Below are 21,178 nucleotides of genomic sequence, written 5' to 3'. Positions count from 1 at the left end.
TAACATTACACATAGATTCTCTCATAAATTATGTTGATATTAATTATGTAGGACTACAAAAAATGCAACCAAACACCCTATAAATTAATACATGAATAACTTTTATACAACATTTAAATTCTTGCCAACCAAACATGGTACAAGTTATGTTAACTTTTATACTTAACACAAAATTTCTACCAAACATAGTAAAAATAATGTAACTTTTAATACATGTACGAGGTGTTTCTTATACAATAACCAAATGGCTCCCGAGTGTTTACTATTTTAAGAACAAATTATTAATGTACAAATGTAAAAAGAAATATATAAAAAAGGGTTTAAAGAGTATCTTTGTCATTAACTTATTTTATTTCGGAATAAGTTATCGATGAATTACTATATCACTCAAGGAGAGAAATAAATTATCCCGATAATTATTAATTTCGAAATAAGTTATCTCAGATTTGTCAACCAAGCAACAAATTACGTGACATTTTAATTTTATCCCAATATAAGTATACTAATTTGTGAAATAAAAATGTAACTTCAGCCTAAAACTTGATGCATGGGATCTACTTGTTGGTAGTGTGAAAATTGGGGTAGGTGGGGGAGAAGGTCCATTCCAAAAATAAGTGATGTTTTTGGATTAACGAAATTTAAACATTAAAATGAGAATGACATAAAATTAAATGAAAGACAACCATTTATTTATTATTTCATAGATAGCATTAGCAAAACTAGCAAGGCAGTAATGAGCTATCCAGCTGATACATTTTATTTTAACATAACATAAAACATAACCAAACCACACATAATTAAACTAATTAAACATAAAATTTGGCACCATAGCCACCAACTCATGAAGACTTTAACAATCCTCAAGCTTGATCTCGACACTTTCAATGGATACACCTTCTCCACCAACTTTTGGAACCAAAGTTACCGCAATAGTATCTTCATCTTCCAATCCAATATCCTCCAACAGTTCAGTTATCGCCAGCGTAAAAGTAACATCCTTAACATGATTATCATTATTTCCATGAACATGAGGCAAGCTAGTATAACTCCCCGCAAACTCCGCCTTATCAAGTTCATCTGCATTCACAGTTTTGTCAACGTTCAAAAACACATCGAACCTTACATACTTCGTATCATCATATGCCATTTTATTGAATGTCAGAATCTCCTCTTGCTCGTTTTTCTCTTGTGTTGTCCTTGACGAAGCTGGCCGCGTGATAGAGAACGAAATCGCACGGTCCAGCTTGGCCAGTGGGAACACCTTGGTAACTGATGCAATTGACGCTGTATTCACTTTTCCTGATGATGACCTTCTGATTGGTTTAAAATTACGCCATGGAGTAGGCATTGGCGCGTAATCAAATCCCATTTTTTTACTGTCCAAACAATCACGGACTTTCACGCGGTAAGGGTTACGATTTTCATCGTAGAAAAAGAATTCAGAGTTCAACCAATCTTTATTTGATAAATCCCTTCTTTTCCCGCCAATTAATTTCCATTCATTCCACATCCTGTCCACATTAGCGTGGTGACAGTAGAAAAGCGGGTCTAAACCAGCTGAATAGAAATTACCCATGTCTTCACCGTGTTCTTGTCTAGGACTATCACCGGTCCAGATATGGACGGGTGTATGAGGAATATTCTCAATAGTACCCATTCCTGGTTCTGGATCAGAACCCAGAGGGTAAGCAGCACCGAAGAATTGAGACGGGCAAGGAGCATTAGTAACCATTTGACGGTACATTAGTGTTAAATTATTAGTCATTATCTGTAGCTGAGGTGTTTCGACGTCCTTACCAAAATGACCAAGATCAATAATAGTTCCATTGCGATGATTTTGGTTACGTTTCTCATCGTAAAGAGATGATCCCTCACGATCAAACATGGGAGGTATACGCATACCTTTTGGATGATCCCAATTCCAGTATGGTAAAGCAAAAGTTGGATCATTAATAAGTGAGCCCAATATCCTTTCGTAAAAGTACAAGTACCATCTATGAAACGGAAAGAAAAGCCACGAGAAATGAACTTGCAATTCTTTACCACCAATTTTGTAAGCACCGTTACAATAAGCACAATGAATATTAGCTTGTTGTTTAAAGCCAAGAGGGTCAAAAGGGTCTTTATCAAGTTCCCTCATTCGACTTGTAGCCAATTGATACTTGGCTACATACTCCTCATCCGCCGCATGAGCAGGGGGGCGGATGCGGAGTTTAGTCATAGGAGGGAACTTGTAGTACGGAACGCTATCGATATCATCAGGTACAGGAGGGCAACAACTGTATGAAACATTAGTACCTTTATCATCTATATGGGCAACACCACAAGACTTGAGATCAGGAGGTGGTATAGGAGCAGCAGAGGCTAATGGTGCAAGATTAGCTGCACCATAAAGACCTCCTAACCCTAAAAGAACATTTCGCCTATCAACAGCGTCAAGGTTTTTGTCATGCTCGCCAACGTTGCATGAAACCTTGAAACTTTGACAACGCTTTCCATGGAGGAAAGGTTGAGAGGGTTTTGCTAAGAAAGTAGAGTTGTTGTTGGTGAAGGGAGAAGAGAGGGATTTGTTGGTTGATAATAAAGGAAGAGTATTAGCAGTAGAAGAAGACATTGTAGTGTGTTATGAGTGATCTTTGTGCAAGGGTTGCTACCTTTATTTATACACAAAATGGTGAAGGTAATGTAGCACAAAACGTGTAAAACATGTAATATAATTGGATCCGTTCTTGAGAAAAAAAAAATACAAAATTAGTTCCATATTTTAGAGTGAAATTTTTTGTTTTTAGTTTCATGGGCAAGAAAGATTTTCATAAATCCTCTTAAAAATTGGAATGTTTGATTTTAATGAATACAAACTAATGTATGTTGATCAATGTCAATGAAAGAATATATAATTATGGCCTAAGTCATATACAGCCTCCTAAACTTGTCCACATATTTCATTTAAACATCTCAATTTTATTGTATACCTTTTAAACACTTATATTGTAAGAGATTTGTACCTATTAAACATTTTATGCTGACATGGCAGCGTGTGTAGTACACACATGAAAAGAGCGTGAAAGGGTATCATTTAACCAAAAAATAATAATTTTCTTTCTTTAAAAAAATAAAATAAAATTAGCATCTCTTCATCTTCTTCTTTGATTCAACCACCATTGGAACCACCTTCTCACCACCGCAATCACCGGTGTCCTACCATTAAATTTCATTCCATTTTTTCTCGAGCTGCAATTATTCTTCTTCTCTATGCCACCTTGTTTTTTGATTAAATATGCGTCACCATATTCACAGTGCTCTTTTCCTTTATTTTTTCGGTCATCTTCTTCCCCTTTTTTTTTCCAGACCATCATCTTCTTTCTCCTTTTTAACCAGCCATCGAACACCACCTCATTTTTCTCCAAATTTATCATCGGTCAATATCTTTTTTTCTTTTTAGCTTTTCAAACAATCAATCACAAATTTTAATTTGTTCATTAAAAAACAATGCCACCAATCATCTTTTTCTTTATGCCAAATCAACTCAAACATGAAATAAATCTAAGCTTAAAAATAAAATATTAATTAGATAAAAAGAAGTAGAAAAACTTAGGTGATTAAGTGTTTTTTTTTTTAAAAACAAAGGAGGAGGAAGAAGATGAAGTTGTGGGGGGGGGAGGGGGGAGCAGGTCTGAGCGGTGGCAGGAACATACATACTTTAGGATTTTATTTTTTTAATTATAACTATTTTCGAGCAAAAAAGACAAATTACTTTTTTTTAAGACACGTGGCTTCTTTTAATTAATTAGTTTGTCATGTCATGGCAAGTGCATCACACACACTTGACATTTTTTGTTAATTATCAAAATGTGTCTAATTGGAAAAATTTTATATAAATAAAAGTGTTCAATAGGTAAAAGGTTAAATTGAGGTGTCTAAATAAATAATAAGAACAACTTTAAGGGGCCACAAATGATTTGGACCTATAATTATTGAGTAATGTATGTCAATGAATGTCAACCTTAAGAATATATATTTACTAATTATTGAGTGATAAAAGAATATGATGTGTGTTGTGTCGATTTTTCTAATTTCATGAATTATTTATAGATAATATGTGAATTATTTCTTTTTATCCTTCCTAACAAATGGACCCCTAAAAGAATAAGAACAATTTCTTCTTAAAATTTTGAAATATGACTAATTTTGAAAAATAATGAAAAAAATAAAATAAGAAGACCACTTATTTAAAACTGGGTGAATATTAGATTAATTAAAAACATGATGCAGAATAATTAAGAGCTAGCAAAATGGGACTCAAAAAGTAGAAACTGATTGCTATTATGCTGGTCACTCTTCTAAAAGTCTGTTTAGATTGAATTAGAATTTAAATAAATCTATTTTTATGTAATTTTTAGTTTCTAGGAATAGTTGTTAAAACGAAAAATAACTAAAAATAAATTGAAAGTGACTTAATAAAAATTAAAAATAAATATTTCTTTACTTTTTATTTTTAACTTAAAAATAACTAAAATTTTGACTTTTACAAGTATAATTTTTAGGAATAACCATAGGGTAAGGGACAAATAACATTATATTCATACTCTTTTTTAATTTACAAAAATTCATTTAAAATCAAATGTTAGTTCCTCAAATAAAGCAAATTAAATTAATGTCAACCTCTGTTAAATAATAACACATTCAAATTTCACTAACTCAAATCGTAACAGATTCAAAAAAGTTGAAAACATTAATTGATACAAGATAAATATATTTATTTTGTTGAGACATTTTGATATAAAAATAGACCTGAGTTCATATATACCAAAAAAAAAAATAACAACAAAAAATTTAAAAAAATCAACCAGTAATTCTATCAATTTTATGTCACACAACCTTCATGCCCTTTCTCCGATTTCTCTGGCCATCTATAGAAGATGTTGAAGAAGAAAAAAATCTTTTCTTTTTAGAGCATTCTGTCCATGTGTTTTTTAGTTTTTTTTTTTTTTTAAAAAAATTTCCGTCTCTAGTATTTGTTTCTTTTCTTTGGACCTGGGTCACTTGTGGGCCCAGGTCTTATTTCTAAATTAATTTTTTGATTAAAAATAAGAAAAATTACATGAATTAATATATTTTTAAAAAGAATTACTGATTTTTGCGATACTTTTTGTTTATTACCATTTATAGTAATCTTGTGATAAATCTTTAATATGTATTAAAGTGAATTATGTATGCAATATATTTGAATTATAATTGTTTTTGAAATATAATATGTTTGTTTGGTAAAAAACTGTCATATTGTATTATAAGTGTATTAAAATGTGTGATAAATGGATTATCCATCATTAAAACTTGTATAATATTTGAGTAATAAATTTATTTTTGTAATATGTTTAACTTGTATTATAAATAAATTAAAAGTGGTCAAGTGAAAAAAAATGTTATTGCTATAAATGGTAAATATTTTTTTATTATAGTATATTTATGTAAGTTTCCCTAAAAATAATCATTCATGAACAAACAAAAAAAATGTGTCATATACATAACTATGAATATGATTAATATTGTAATTAAGGATTAGGACTTATGTATAAGCAATAATATTTGATAATGTCTAGGGATACATAGTTTTCTAGTTGAATAAGTTTGGGTGTACATATCTAGCAATAAAAAATAATGAAATGTGTAATAGTTATGTATCAATGTATTTCATACATAATTTAATGATCAGTTCCTGTAGTTATAGAAAAGTCAACGGAGAAATTTTTTGGGCCAGAAACTTTTTCGTAGTATTTTGGAATTTCTCAACTAGTCCAAATTTGGAAGAAATTGGAGTCAGTAAGGTTTAGGGAAATCTGATAGCACTTGATAGATCTAATTATGATTTTGATCACATGACTAGATAACTAAGACGTTAAGAAACTCGTGCGACTTTATAGATTGAATTTGGGCGATTAGAACTCGTGAAATCGATCTTGCCGTAAACGAGTAGTTTATGAGTGTCATGGATTGATGTGTTGTAAATGGGAGTATGGAACTCTTGATTCGACTCCTAGTTTCGTGCAACCTATTGTGGCAGATTTATTCCCGCCAAGATGGGGTTGTTGTAGCGGGATTAGGCTCTCCATGGTGGGACAATTGTGAATTAAGTCGAAAATAAACCAATGAACGTTTTATTATTTATTTTTTGACTTTGAGAGATAAAGAACGATCCCATGTGCTTTTCTTGATAGTTTGTCACGACCCAAAAATGGGTGTAATAGCACTCGTCTTATCCCACCAAGACAAGTCAGCCTAAAACCCAACATCTAACAAAGTGCAGAAATAAGCAAAAATTCAGCAACAATTTCTATTACGAAAACAAGTTAACTTAATTCAATCCTCAAAATCAGGTTGTCACGTGCACAAGTCTCTAATGAAAATACTAGAATTGAAATAAAGCACGCGACTCTAAAATGAAGTTGTCTTTCAAATAAAAACAAAGTCATAAAGCTGGAGTAGGAAGGTTCGCTGAGGTGACAAACAACTACCTCACTATTCTCCACAAGATGCCTCGGAAACAAAGAGAATGGAAGGTATCACGAAGATCAGGGCTCGTAACCTATAAAAATTTTGTAGAAACAATGGGTAAGTATCAAACCACTCGATACCCAACAAGCAAACTTGTAAACACAAGATAAGAGAACAAAATATGGGTACTCCTTAAACCCTATCTGAACCTCCACACTACCACCTAACAGTTCACAGTTTACAAAGCACACAGCTCAACAACAACACGTTATCAGATTACATATTTTCTATAACAACTCAATATTCAACAGTCACAAGTTCACAGAAAAACACTGCAAGATCAGCAAAACACAAGTTCAAGATCATCAATAATAAAAATGTGTAATGCCATGAGATGCAATGTCAAGTATAGTGATGCGTGTCTGCCCTAATGATACACACTCGTTGTCTCTCAGTCTGGGACCCTTGGGGGACATATCTGTCCATGCATCTACCTCGGCCCACGACACGACCCTAGATAATAGTAAGCGTCGCGGCACGCGATACGTCTCTCGAAATATAATATCTATCACGGCACGCGATACGACCCTTGAAATGGTATATCTTCTTATACATAATTCTTATCACAACCATGTTTCAAATGCAATGCAAATGACATGTTTAAACAGATAACGAGGAAATAACCATTTTGATAACAAGACACAATTCACAACAACGCAATCGTAATACAACATCAAGAAATAAGCAACAAGCCTCCAAATCATTCTCAAACATCACACAAGAAACTTCACGAATTTCATACGCTTAACAAGGGTTTAGAAATCCACTTGCCTTAGCCAATCGAACAATCACTCTTGAGCCTTCCTTTTCCGTTGAGCTTCCGAATCGATGGAATCTATTCAAGTATACATATTCACAATAAGGTTTCGGAACTAACAATACCCACATTATTATGTGTTTAACCTTGACATAAAAATTCACCCAAATTTATGATCAAGTTCTTAATTCTTGATGCCAACTAACATTTCAACTATCATATTATCCAAGTTCCAAGTCTAGGATTTGCATCACAAATTTTTCCAACATCATACTTTAAATGATACTCACAAAATATCATTCATCCAATATTTAAATATACATATAATAAGTAAGACTATGAAAATTATTCCGAAATGAATACACATTAACGTTGTGTTCTGTTTTCTTCTTTTCTCCCCCACCAATGATTGGCTCATGAGGGCCAAGCATTGGCCATCATTACCTATCCAATTTTATTTTCAATACTTGCCTTAATTTCCAGAATACTCACATGTAACAAACATATAGCAATCTAACTTAATTTCCATTCCAATAGCACCTAACTAATTTTATTATTTTGTATATAACATTACCTCCAATGCAAACTAACAATTTTTCTTCGATTTATCCCAACTATAATTAACCCATACTGCATCAGATGGAACATTAATTGCACTTTCAAACTCATTTCTTAAATTCATAAAATATTGCATTTACCTATAATCAATTAACCAAAAATCAATTACGATAAAGTACTAGTGATTGTTACCTGCAGATCGATATCTCTTTTCCTCTCATGTGCGTCGGTTCAAGTAAGGTTTCTGCCTCTCCTTCTTTTCTAAATTAATTGTTTATTAAACTGACCAAAATCACTAACTTTTTTTTTTTATATGCATGACCATAATTGTATAGGATATTAAATAAATGATCACTTTAGCCTACTAACTATCTATTAGTTCTATTATCTACAATTAACCATAAATAAATTAACTCAAGTTATACGAATAATTCAAATTTTCAAAAATAACCTCGCTGCTCATTACATTTTCCACCATTCTTGAGGCTAGATGTAAGATTTTCATTTCCCGAATCCATTTTTCGATCCTTAGAAGTTAGATTCGTGGGTAATTATTGTTGGGGAAGGGTTTTAGGACTTTTGGATGGTGGGAAAAACTCTAATTTGGTCATGGGATCATGAGTCTGATCTAGGGTTGATAGTGTTGAATTTAATCCAGGTAACTAAATATTGTTTATTGATCCCCGTGTTATATTGATTGTTTGAAGTCCATAAACAAGCGAAAAAAATTCAAAAAGGGAAGAATTAAGTTTGTTAAGGAATTCAAGCTTTGTTTGAGGTATGTGATGGTTGTGATTCATATTGTATGATATATGTTTGTTCTTGCTTCATTATAATGTATGCGTGTATGAGAATATTGCATTGTGGATTTCACTAATCGTAAATGAGGATATATAATTGCATTCCATGAATCACGACTTGATTGTATGATTATGAGAATGTTCATTGTGATTGTGATTGTGATTGTGATTGTGCCTTGTTGAGTGATTGGTGTTACATTCTAACACACTAATTGGGACTGGTTTCCACGTACCGTCATAAACATTGGAACGGGTGTCACGATCTGTCATACTAACTTAGAATGGGTACCACGTACCAGTATACTAATAGTTTGGGTGTGTATTCCATGAGAGGACCATTGACTTGACATAACTGTGTATCTTGAGGATTGTGAAACTATATGTGGTTCGTAAGTGATAAGTGATATTGTATATGTTCGATATATGCATTTTTATTATGTTGTAATGGATTATGTATGTTGCACTTAGTGAAATAGTTGTGTGATCCTATCAGTAATTGTGGTTGTGTACTGATACTACACTTGCTCTTTCTTTGTAGAGTACAGGGCATCTTCAGGAGACTATTGACAGACTTCGCTTAGAAGATCAGTGATTAGTCGAATTCAAGGGTGAGTCGGTTCTTCCAAGCTGCCATGAGTTCTCTTTTCGTTTATCACTACAAAAAAACGTCCAAATTGCGGGGGTTAAAATTACATATTGCGGCAGTCAGTAACTCCCTCAATTTGCTGTTTCGGCAGTTGCAAAACCCCCTGTTGTTAGGTCTGCCACAATTAAGTCGCTGGGGTTTTTCACCAACCCCTGGTACCAGTCGCAGGGGGTTATTCGCAGGGGTTTTGAAAACCCCAAATTGATATCAATAAACCTGTGTTTCATATTCTGGGAATCAAAAACCCAACTATTTGTGAGTCTGGGAATCGTAAACCCCTGCAATTTATGAATCACATTAAATTAACAAGGGTGTCAACCCCTGCAATTCATGAACATAGTAAACTTTTTACAGCATTCTGCTAGTTATATTCAATTTTATAAATTAATGACTAATTAACATGTACATTATAGTCCAAACATAAAAGGACATATTAGTAAACATATTTCAAACACACAAATATATCATTAAGCATACTATGAGTTTTACAAGATATATTGAAAAACGTGATGCACCCCAACCATTACGACTACAAGAAACTTCAAAATCACTGCGAAAACTGTTGGTTAGTCTTGCTTTTATGGATGAAAAGTCTTTACCAGCATCTAAACTCAAGAAAGGACCTGCAACAGTTCATAGAACATCACCTACCTACAAAAGAAAATGCACAAAATAAAGGGGAATTGATGGAGATAACTTGAGCCTTAGAAAGAGTGTTGCCATTGTTGTTCTAAGTCGCGGAGAAAAACATAAACCCGGAGAAAAACGAAAACCCCTCTGGGATTCTGCTCAAAACAAAAATCTTCAATTGGATTAAAGAATAAAGAATGGCTTCAGCCTATTTAGCATGGGAGAAGCTCCCAAGCGAACTACTGACTTCCTAAATCGCTTCTCAGATATTATTTCATCTCAATACACCAAGTCTCTATGCCTTTTTTTCTCTATCTTTTAAAATTCATATTTTCTCCTTTCTTTATTTGATGCCCTCATCACTTTCCAGGATGCTAGCAGAGTAATGAGAGACACTAATAGATACTCAGTATGCAGATATACTACTCTCTCTATTTCGTGCCTTACAAAGTTATCGAATCAAACTTGGTTGAATCTTAGAAGACTTTTGAAAACGCTGCCAATGCATTTATGTCAACTTGGGCTTTTGGAAGCCCTTTATGTCATTGCCTATAAAATTAGAATTCTAGCAGAAAGAGTAGATAAAGAGTTGGCTTCTATTGGAAGAACTCCTGAAAAGTTGAATGGGGTGGCTCGTTTCTCATGAAAGTGTTTCAGGTTCTTTGTAGAAAAGAATCAAAACCTGTTGGAGCTTTCTATGTGGCTTGCCAGCTTTTCAAAATTTAGTTTAAGCTCAGAACAGTTCACTTGTGTAAAAGTGTTACATGAAGCATTGAAATTGTCTGCATTTTTTATTTCGAGAAGTTTCATCTTAGGGACAAGGTTACTTACATGTATTATACTAGACGGTTGGAGGTGTACAATGAAAATTTCTCCGCTGTTGATCAAGGTATCATAGCCATCGCAATTCTCGAAAAGAAAGAAATATAAGGATGATACTAAAATATCTTATATCTGTGAAGCTCTAAATCGGAATATTCCCTAAAACATGTGCATTCTCTAAGTCGGCTTCTTCGATGCGCTCTGCAGGAACATGAAGACCAGTTTCTAAGGTTTGGTGTTTATCTTGTCTTCAAGAAGCTACTAAAGAAGATTTATATTATCCAGTAGCCAAAAGATCACAATAAAGCTCATGAATTGCTTAAACCGAAAAAGTATATCGAGCTTAGAAATGAGGACGAATTACTTTTAGAGGCACGGATAGTAGCAGCATAGCTCCTTGACAGTGGTTGTTAGCCCACTGTAAGTCACAAAACAAAACATCCTTAACATTAACATACTAAGGTTATAAGCTATAACAACAATAACTATGCCTAAATCTAGATAAGTAGGAGTCGGCTATATGAATACTCACAATTCGATTTATAGACAAAGATACTGGTAGAAACGACGTCTTTCCTTTATATTTCAACACTTGGACAGAGAATTTGCATGTTAAATGATGCACTAGAATATACACATAGTCCAAACATGAACAAATGTAATCTGCAAATGCACAAAATCCACGAACACGTAGATGGTACTAATTTGTTATAGCTTCTTTTCAATTCTCATCTTTCTGTTCTTGGTCTCGAGGTGATGTACGCAGAAATGAGATTCTCTGAGAGAACAAATGAGTTAGTAGTAAACTAGTCATTTCATTATAAAATTTACTGCTAAACTAATCAAAATATGACTAAAGCATCTCTCATTAGTATATATATTCTAGCTTTATACGTCATAACCTCGAGTCCTTAAGTGGTTGTTGAATGCTCCTAACGGAGCCTCATCCAGTTTATTTTCGAAAAACAAGAGGATACTTCCTAACTCCTACCTCATATTCAATTTTGGAGCCTTATCTACTGTCTTTAAATTAAATCATTGTTTCTGCATTAGTCATTCTCTTGAACCCCTTTGAAAGTCTACGGGTTAAACATCCCATAATTCAGATTTGAGGCTTCCTATCAAGGTTCGAACATGAGACCTCTAGTTAAAAGTGGAATAACTAGAGGTTTTCTTTACTAACTAATACATACAATAACAGTTAACTTCTCTTAATCTTGAACCAAAGGTATGACAAAGTTTAGTTCCCAAGAACACGAAGAAATTACGAAAGTCGTCACATTCAAAATTTCTTTGCTCACAACTATTTCCTGAGATCATTCAGTTCCACAAAAACCCAAATGAGAAACAAACAAGTAAAACTTTGATGCCATAAGTTACAGGCTTCCAAAACGACTAGTTACAACCTGCAAAGGTCATTCTAGCACTTACCAAACATTCTCTGTTTGAAATGTGTGCAAAGAGTCTCTTGAGCAAAATGACAAACTTACAACATTTTATAATCTTGTTCCCATGTCATGTCCAAAAGAATGAAAAATATATAAGTTCAATGAAGTACAATTTTGTTAAATAAGTACTTGCTCCCATATCATTTCTAAATTGCCAAAGTTAACACATAAACAAATTATAGTTACAACTACAATTATCAGGATAAATTATAATTTTAGACCTTACTAAAAAAAATGAGACTGAAACAGACACATAGATTGTTATCTGGAATTCACCTCCCAATACTTCGAAATGAAATATTAGACCGCTTGGAGAATTTACTAATAGAATCTTCCTATATGGATGTACAAATTACTATAGTATATCTAATATTACTATATTCTATAGAATGTTTAACTTAAGTTAATATATTCAACGAATCGAAAAGCTAACTAGTGTTAGAAAATAAGGAATAAATATTTAGCTTATTGTCTGCTTTTGAATCTAGCTAGTTGACTTTGGCAATCAATGAAGTATAAATTTGNAGTTTATTTTCGAAAAACAAGAGGATACTTCCTAACTCCTACCTCATATTCAATTTTGGAGCCTTATCTACTGTCTTTAAATTAAATCATTGTTTCTGCATTAGTCATTCTCTTGAACCCCTTTGAAAGTCTACGGGTTAAACATCCCATAATTCAGATTTGAGGCTTCCTATCAAGGTTCGAACATGAGACCTCTAGTTAAAAGTGGAATAACTAGAGGTTTTCTTTACTAACTAATACATACAATAACAGTTAACTTCTCTTAATCTTGAACCAAAGGTATGACAAAGTTTAGTTCCCAAGAACACGAAGAAATTACGAAAGTCGTCACATTCAAAATTTCTTTGCTCACAACTATTTCCTGAGATCATTCAGTTCCACAAAAACCCAAATGAGAAACAAACAAGTAAAACTTTGATGCCATAAGTTACAGGCTTCCAAAACGACTAGTTACAACCTGCAAAGGTCATTCTAGCACTTACCAAACATTCTCTGTTTGAAATGTGTGCAAAGAGTCTCTTGAGCAAAATGACAAACTTACAACATTTTATAATCTTGTTCCCATGTCATGTCCAAAAGAATGAAAAATATATAAGTTCAATGAAGTACAATTTTGTTAAATAAGTACTTGCTCCCATATCATTTCTAAATTGCCAAAGTTAACACATAAACAAATTATAGTTACAACTACAATTATCAGGATAAATTATAATTTTAGACCTTACTAAAAAAAATGAGACTGAAACAGACACATAGATTGTTATCTGGAATTCACCTCCCAATACTTCGAAATGAAATATTAGACCGCTTGGAGAATTTACTAATAGAATCTTCCTATATGGATGTACAAATTACTATAGTATATCTAATATTACTATATTCTATAGAATGTTTAACTTAAGTTAATATATTCAACGAATCGAAAAGCTAACTAGTGTTAGAAAATAAGGAATAAATATTTAGCTTATTGTCTGCTTTTGAATCTAGCTAGTTGACTTTGGCAATCAATGAAGTATAAATTTGACAATAGCAATCAATGGAGTGTAAATAAGGAAGAACTGATTCAATAGCATTTAGCAATCAATGGAGTATAAATTTAGCGATTTGTTCCCTCTACTGATTCTACTTCCACTCATCCTTACAAAATAAACTTTTTGGCCAAATGAAGTTGCTCAAGGGATTTGAGCATTTCAGTTCATTATTTGGCAAATACCAACATGGACAGCTAAACAATGATAAGTACAACAAGATTACAACAAAATAAACCTAATTCTACCACAAAATACATGTTCAAAATTGATAATTTCGAATACAACAAAGTAACCTAATTCTACCTCCATGCATCAATACAAACAACCATAAAAGAAACTTATAACCTAGTAAATACAATCAGTAATTTGTACAAAGCTCTCAAATTTGTGAAGATTCAGATGAGAAAATTCAAAGAATTGAGGTAAATTCATTTCTTAAGACGTGAGAAGTGGAAAATATTACCTTAGAATGCCTATCTCATTTTGAATATGGTGAGTAGCTCAAGTTTACAGAGTTTTGAGGTAGCTGAAGTAGTGGAGAAGCGGCGGAGAAGCAGCGGCGTAGAGAAGTGTGCCGCCGAGAGAAGTTAGGACTGAGAGTAACCCAATCCTAATGAGAGATGGTATTGTAGAAGTATGTTGTATTTCAGAAACTAAAAATACATTGTAAAAGTATAAAGAAAGGGGGTGACGCTCTTTTATATGTGTATTTGTAATTTGTACATTATTTCAGTAACTAAAAATATTGTAATTTTAGAAAAATACAGTATGATAATATGAATACCATATTTTATATTTTAAAATAAAAAATTATATTTACAGATAACAGGGGTTAAACCCTGACTATTTATTTAGATTTTTCTCTTTCTAGATGACGGGGTTTTAAACCCCCGCTATTTACTTTTATTTTGTCAGCTACCAAAACCCCCTCTATTTGATGTAATTTGTGGGGGTTGCTGCTAACCTCTGCTTTAAAACCCCCACGATTTAGGCCCTTTTTTTTTGTAGTGTATGTCCCTATTTCGGATTTAAATTAGTACTTAGGATTTTCTTGTGTTTAAATGGGTTGTACCCATTTTCTTAGACTTGTTGAACTTTAGATGTTTTTGTACATTGACTTTCATGTTTTAGGCATTATTTCTGCATATGGTTGTTAGACTTTTGTTGGAGTTTATGGGAACTCCCTATCTTTCCTTTAGCATTTAAACCTACTTTTGTAACTTTAAATGTCTTAGTTTTGATTAAGTTGTGTAGTTCTTGGTTAGCTAATTAGTATCAATGGTTTTCCCACTGGGGGTTAGTGTGGGTGTCAATCACGATGGTCTGGGTCGTGACACATAACCATGAACACGATACATACTAATTTGTGTTTCAATCAATTAAGGTTATGTATTATAACTAATATTTGAACACGATACATTATGCATGATAAATTTGTAATGTATCATAGTATTGAAACAAAGTAATTATACATTAATTTAAGAAACAAAAACAACTAGATACATCAAAAATCTAAACTCATATGTATCAGAAAAAGATGAACAACAAAAAATAATAATCAACAATTTGATATGTTGAAAGCAAAAAAAAATATATGAAGAGATCCTTCTATACTTTCTCATTTGCTCTACATCAAATCCTGTAGCTACTTTTTCACTTTCCATAATGGCGACACCTGCAGATCTCGATCCAATGCCTTTACTGGAGCCACTATTAACTCGACCTTCTCCCCCATTTTTAGAGTGTTTTTTTCACAGTCGATTTTTAAGTCGAAAATGCATCCTTATTCGATTAATTGAGTAATCACAATACAAAGATGAAGCGTCAACAATATGTATTCCAAATTTAGAGAGGAAAAAGCTATAAAAAAAAATTAAAAATTGAGAATGAATGAACTGGGAAAAAAAATGGATGAAGAGCTATCTTGCAATGATGCCATGGATTGATAGAGGTAATTAGAGATACCATGAAGTCATTTCGACTTAAAAAGAAAAAGAAAAAAAATAGAAGGTGATTATTTAGAGTTATGTATCTAGAAAAGTGACCAAAATAGTAAAATAATAATAGTAAATAGGATAAAAATAATGTGTACTTGGTAATTTTTCCTTTTTTTTTTTTTATAAAGAACCCTTTTTAAAAGTTAAGTCAAATGGGCTCTAAGTCCTCTCTCTTCTAATTCTTATATATGCATCCCTGTTTTAGAATTTATTACTCCTTTGTTTCATCTTATATAAGGTAGCTTGACTCAGTATAGAATTTTAAAAAAAAAAACTTTTAAAAAATTTAGATTAAATAAAAATAGAAATTTGTGTGGTTATAAATTATTTGTATTAAAAATAATATAATATTTTATAGTCAAATTGTTATTGAATATAGACATATGTCATTCTTTTTAGAACTATCTAAAAAGAACAGTAAGGGCCCGTTTGGATGGGCTTAATAAAAGCAGCTTTAAAAAAGTACTTTTGAAAGTGCTGAAACTTATTTTTAAAATAAGCAGTTATGCGTTTGGATAAAAGTGCTGAAGTTGTTATGCCGAACGTGAAAAGGGAAAAATGAAAGAAAGAGATGTTAGGGTTATGTGGGTAATTTGGAGATTGTATAAAAATATTAAGGGCAAAAAGATAAAAATGTGGTCAACTTAAAACAGCTTATAAGCTAAAAAAAAAACACCCCTACCCCAGCTTTTAACTTTTGGCTTAAAATAAGTTTTTTTTAACTTAAAATAAGTTATTTTGAGTATTGCCAAACAGCTAAATAAGTCAAAAACCAGCTTTTACGTCAGTTTGACCAGCTTTTAAGCTGAACCAAACAGGCTCTAAGTCACATAAACTGAGACACAGAAAAAGTAGTTTTTTGATACATGTATCTGACTTAAGATCTAAAATAAATAATGTATTTGATATGAAATTTGATATAAAATTATTAGTTAGTAAAATAATATATAATTATTCCAAATGATATATACAGAGTAGAGTAGGTTCGTATTGATAGTAGAAAAAAAGTTAACCGTTAATTAGAATGAGAAAATGATATAAAACTGAATGGAAGACAACCATTTATTTATTTCATACAGAGCATTAACACAACTAGCAATCAGCTATCGATCAAGCTGATACATTTTAACATAAAACATAACTCAAACCACACATAATGCTAATTAAACATAAAAATTTGGCACCATAGCCACCAACTCATGAAGACTTTAACAATCCTCAAGCTTGATCTCCACACTTTCAATGGATACTTCTTCACCGCCAGCTTTTGGAACCAAAGTCACCGCAATAGTATCTTCATCTTCCAATCCAATATCCTCCAACAGTTCAGTTATCGCGAGCCTGAAAGTAACACTGGTAACATGATTAGTATTACTTCCATGAACATGCGGCAAGCTAGTATAACTCCCCGCAAACTCCGCCTTATCAAGCTCATCTGCATTTACAGTCTTGTCCACGTTCAAAAACACATCGAACCTTACATAGTTCCTATCATCATAGGCTATTTTATTGAATGTCAGTATCTCCTCTTGCTCATTTTTCTCTTGTGTTGTCCTTGACGAAGCTGGACGCGTGATAGAGAATGAAATCGCACGGTCCAGCTTGGCCAATGGGAACACCTTGCTAACTGGTGCAATTGACGCTGTATTCACTTTTCCTGATGATGACTTTCTGATTGGTTTAAAATTACGCCATGGAGTGGGCATTGGCGCGTAATCGAATCCCATTTTTTTACTGTCCAAACAGTCACGGACTTTCACACGGTAAGGGTTACGATTTTCATCGTAGAAAAAGAATTCAGAGTTCAACCAATCTTTATCTGTTAAATCCCTTCTTTTCCCGCCAATTAATTTCCATTCGTTCCACATCCTGTCCACATTGGCATGGTGACAGTAAAAAATCGGATCTAAACCGGCTGAGTAGAAATTACCCATGTCTTCACCGTTTTTTTGACGAGGTTTGTCACCGGTCCAGATGTGAACCGGAGTATGAGGGATGTTTTCAATAGTACCCTGACCCGGACTTGGTTCAGAACCCAGAGGGTAAGCAGCACCGAAGAATTGGGAAGGGCAAGGAGCATTAGTGACCATTTGACGGTACATTAGGGTTAAATTATTAGTCATTATCTGGAGCTGAGGTGTGTCAACTTCCTTACCAAAATGACCAAGATCAATAATAGTTCCATTGCGATGGTTTTGGTTACGTTTATCATCGTAAAGAGATGATCCCTCACGATCAAACATGGGAGGTATACGCATACCTTTTGGATGATCCCAATTCCAGTATGGTAAAGCAAAAGTTGGATCATTAATAAGTGATCCCAATATCCTTTCGTAAAAGTACAAGTACCATCTATGAAACGGAAAGAAAAGCCAAGAGAAATGAACTTGCAACTCTTTACCACCAACTTTGTAAGCACCGTTACAATAAGCACAATGGATATTAGCTTGTTGTTTAAAGCCAAGAGGGTCAAAAGGGTCTTTATCAAGTTCCCTCATTCGACTTGTAGCCAATTGATACTTGGCTACATACTCCTCATCCGCCGCATGAGCAGGGGGGCGGATGCGGAGTTTAGTCATAGAAGGGAACTTGTAGTATGGAACGCTATCGATATCATCGGGTACAGGAGGGCAACAACTGTATATTACATCAACACCTTCTTTTACATGGGCAGTACCACAAGACTTGAGATCAGGAGGTGGTATAGGAGCAGCAGAGGCTAATGGTGCAAGATTAGCTGCACCATAAAGACCTCCTAACCCTAAAAGAACATTTCTCCTATCAACAGCGTCAGGGTTTTTGTCAACGTTGTTTGCGTTGCATGAAACCTTGAAACTTTGATTACGCCTTCCGTGGAGGAAAAGTTGAGAGGGTTTTGATAACAAGGATGAGTTGGTGGTGGTGAAGGAAGAAGAGAGGGATTTGTTGGTGCATAAAGGAAGAGTAGTAGTAATAGAAGAAGAAGAAGACATTGTGTTGTGATGGAGTGATTTTTGTTTGAAGAGATGCAACCTTTATTTATACACAAAATGGTGAAGGTATATGTAGCACAAAATGTGTAACACGTTGGTGATAATTGTAGATCTTATCTTGGAGTATTTACTCACTCTCTCCCCACAATGTATGTGAGGGAGTGACACCGTTCGTCGGTCGGATGAGGAAAAGGAAAATGATATTTTACTCGGCCTTTGATCATAAATTTTTAAATATATTTGAAATAATAATAACAATAATAATAGTTTTAATAATAATAATCATCTTTGCATATTCTACGAGACAATATTTTAAAGGCCAGCACGTAAATTAATTAGATTAGGGATGTGCTTAATGAGGAGGAATGGTACATATAATAATAGGTAAGTGTCATAAATAGATTGATTTTTTTAATATAAAATACAAAACTTTGGGATAAGTTTTAAGACTTCTTTAGAAAAAAAAACTCAACAATTATATTTTGGCTAAATTTATACTTCTATAGATTTTAGATTTTTTTTTATCAAATTTAACTTCTAAAACTAGACATTAAAATTTACCAATTAAATTTTATAAAATAAAAATAAAAATAAGGGAAATAAGGGCCACAAAAGCCAAACATAGAAGTGCATGGAAGGAATAAGAAAAGATCATCGCATTATTTCTGACCCCAATGAAGGATATTATTGTCCATACTATGCTGATTTTATTATACCTGGCCTAGAAAGATTTAAGATTTTGATTTGCGGATTATGTTATTTTGAAATAATTTATTTTATTTAAAAGATGAGATAAATAATAACAAATTGAATGGTATAAGGTAGATATTTACAATTAAGATTATGGTTTAAATTATCTTTTTAGTTATTTGAAGATATAGATTTAGTATGGAATAAATTTACACTTTATCTCGCATACTATATAGTAGATCTTCTTTTAATATGAATAATAAATAAATTTGTACCATTGATAGAATGCATTCAAGAGAGAAACATAAATGCAAGATCAACAACAATTGAAGATTAATTAAATCAATTACAAGGTATAAATGCAACAAAAGACCACAAGGGGAAAAAACAATTTCTCATTTCCAATAAAGAAAATAATCATATTTTTAAATATATCATTTATATATTTTAATTATTGTAAATTAAAGTTATCAACATTTCAAATTTATAAGTTTTATTTTTAAAATTCTCAAATGAAAATTAATAAATTAAAAAAATTCAGCTCTTTGAAATTTGAATTCCCTCACATAAATTGGAGAGAGAATAGTTGTTGAACATTATTTGAATGGGTCCAGACATTATTTCCTCTTGAATGCATTCTCTATCAATAGAAAGAAAATACAGCTAGATTTTCACAGGTTTTAATTAAGGGTAATGTAATGGCCAGAAAATTGTTAGAATTTGATTAGAAATTTAAAAAGCTTATGATACTTTTTAATTTTAAAATAAATTATTTTTTTATTTTTAATTAAAATATATTAATGTTAAAAGTGTGAAAATACTTTTAAAAAATAAAATAACATAAATAAAATATTATTCTGACTTAATTTTCTGATCAAAAAAGTTTTTTTTCTTTAAATAGTATGGACCTAAAATATATAGATATATATAGAATAGAGGTTAGATCTCCAAGTGGACAATAAATTGGATCGTTGATCAAGTTTCTAAAATTTTTTTTTTTTTAGAAAGTGGTATTTCTAAAAGTAATTTTTAATCTTTCGTGAAAAATTGTTTTTGTTTGATTAATAAATTGAATAATAAAAAAGCATGTGAATGTGTAGTTTGGATAATGTTGTTTTTGAACATAAACTCTTTTTATTTGTTTTACAGTACACTTAAAACTCAAACTTGCGTATTTTAATCATAAACTTTTATCATGATTATGTAGTATATATATCATTCTATGCCATTACATTAGTAATTATTTATATTTTAAATCAGTTGGGATTATTTGGTGAAGATTCAACAATATAAATCGTTAGAATTTATGCGCTATTGGCTTAAGGAAAAGGCATACATTTATTTTTTAACTTGTCTTAAAAAGTTAGTTTACATATCTAAACTACTATGACGATATATAATATTATTATTTTAATTAAAAATGTACGTAGTTAATATCATTCTAAAACTGACGTGAAAATATGCTAAATATAAAAATTAAATAGGTGCGTTTAAATTGAAAATAAAATCAACAAAATTTTTTAACACCCCACCTCCGCTACTCTCCTTCTTCATGCTCCTCTTCTCCTATTTTCCTTCGAACTTTTTCTTCTTATTTTTTCTTAGTCATAATTCTATGCTTTGTCACTCAATTTCATTTTTTCCTTATCACAATTCTTCAATTTGTCACTCAAATTTCATCATTACATAGAGATTTTCCACAAATTGCTTGCTAGTTTGGCTCATAAATAACATAGAAAAATTGATCAAC

The 21,178-nt window shown here is 32.2% G+C and overlaps 2 protein-coding genes and 1 pseudogene across 2 annotated transcripts; 1 reads left to right on the top strand and 2 right to left on the bottom strand.

The window, feature by feature from the left end:
- Positions 1–667: 667 nt before the first annotated feature.
- Positions 668–2,649, bottom strand: LOC107028378 (polyphenol oxidase F, chloroplastic). Its single transcript, XM_015229419.2, has one exon. It carries the CDS (start codon positions 2,612–2,614, stop codon positions 851–853), a length of 1,764 nt encoding a protein of 587 aa, XP_015084905.1. The 5' UTR covers positions 2,615–2,649; the 3' UTR covers positions 668–850.
- A 7,351-nt stretch (positions 2,650–10,000) lies between these two features.
- On the top strand, positions 10,001–11,113 carry LOC107027812 (annotated as a pseudogene).
- Positions 11,114–16,799: 5,686 nt separating this feature from the next.
- Positions 16,800–18,772, bottom strand: LOC107028377 (polyphenol oxidase E, chloroplastic). Its single transcript, XM_015229418.2, has one exon. It carries the CDS (start codon positions 18,736–18,738, stop codon positions 16,975–16,977), a length of 1,764 nt encoding a protein of 587 aa, XP_015084904.1. The 5' UTR covers positions 18,739–18,772; the 3' UTR covers positions 16,800–16,974.
- Between the last annotated feature and the right edge of the window lie 2,406 nt (positions 18,773–21,178).

This window comes from Solanum pennellii, chromosome 8, assembly GCF_001406875.1.
Source record: "Solanum pennellii chromosome 8, SPENNV200".
NCBI classification, from domain to species: domain Eukaryota; kingdom Viridiplantae; phylum Streptophyta; class Magnoliopsida; order Solanales; family Solanaceae; genus Solanum; species Solanum pennellii.
Note: the sequence above shows the minus strand (reverse complement) of the source record. Positions and strands in the feature narration are given on the sequence as shown.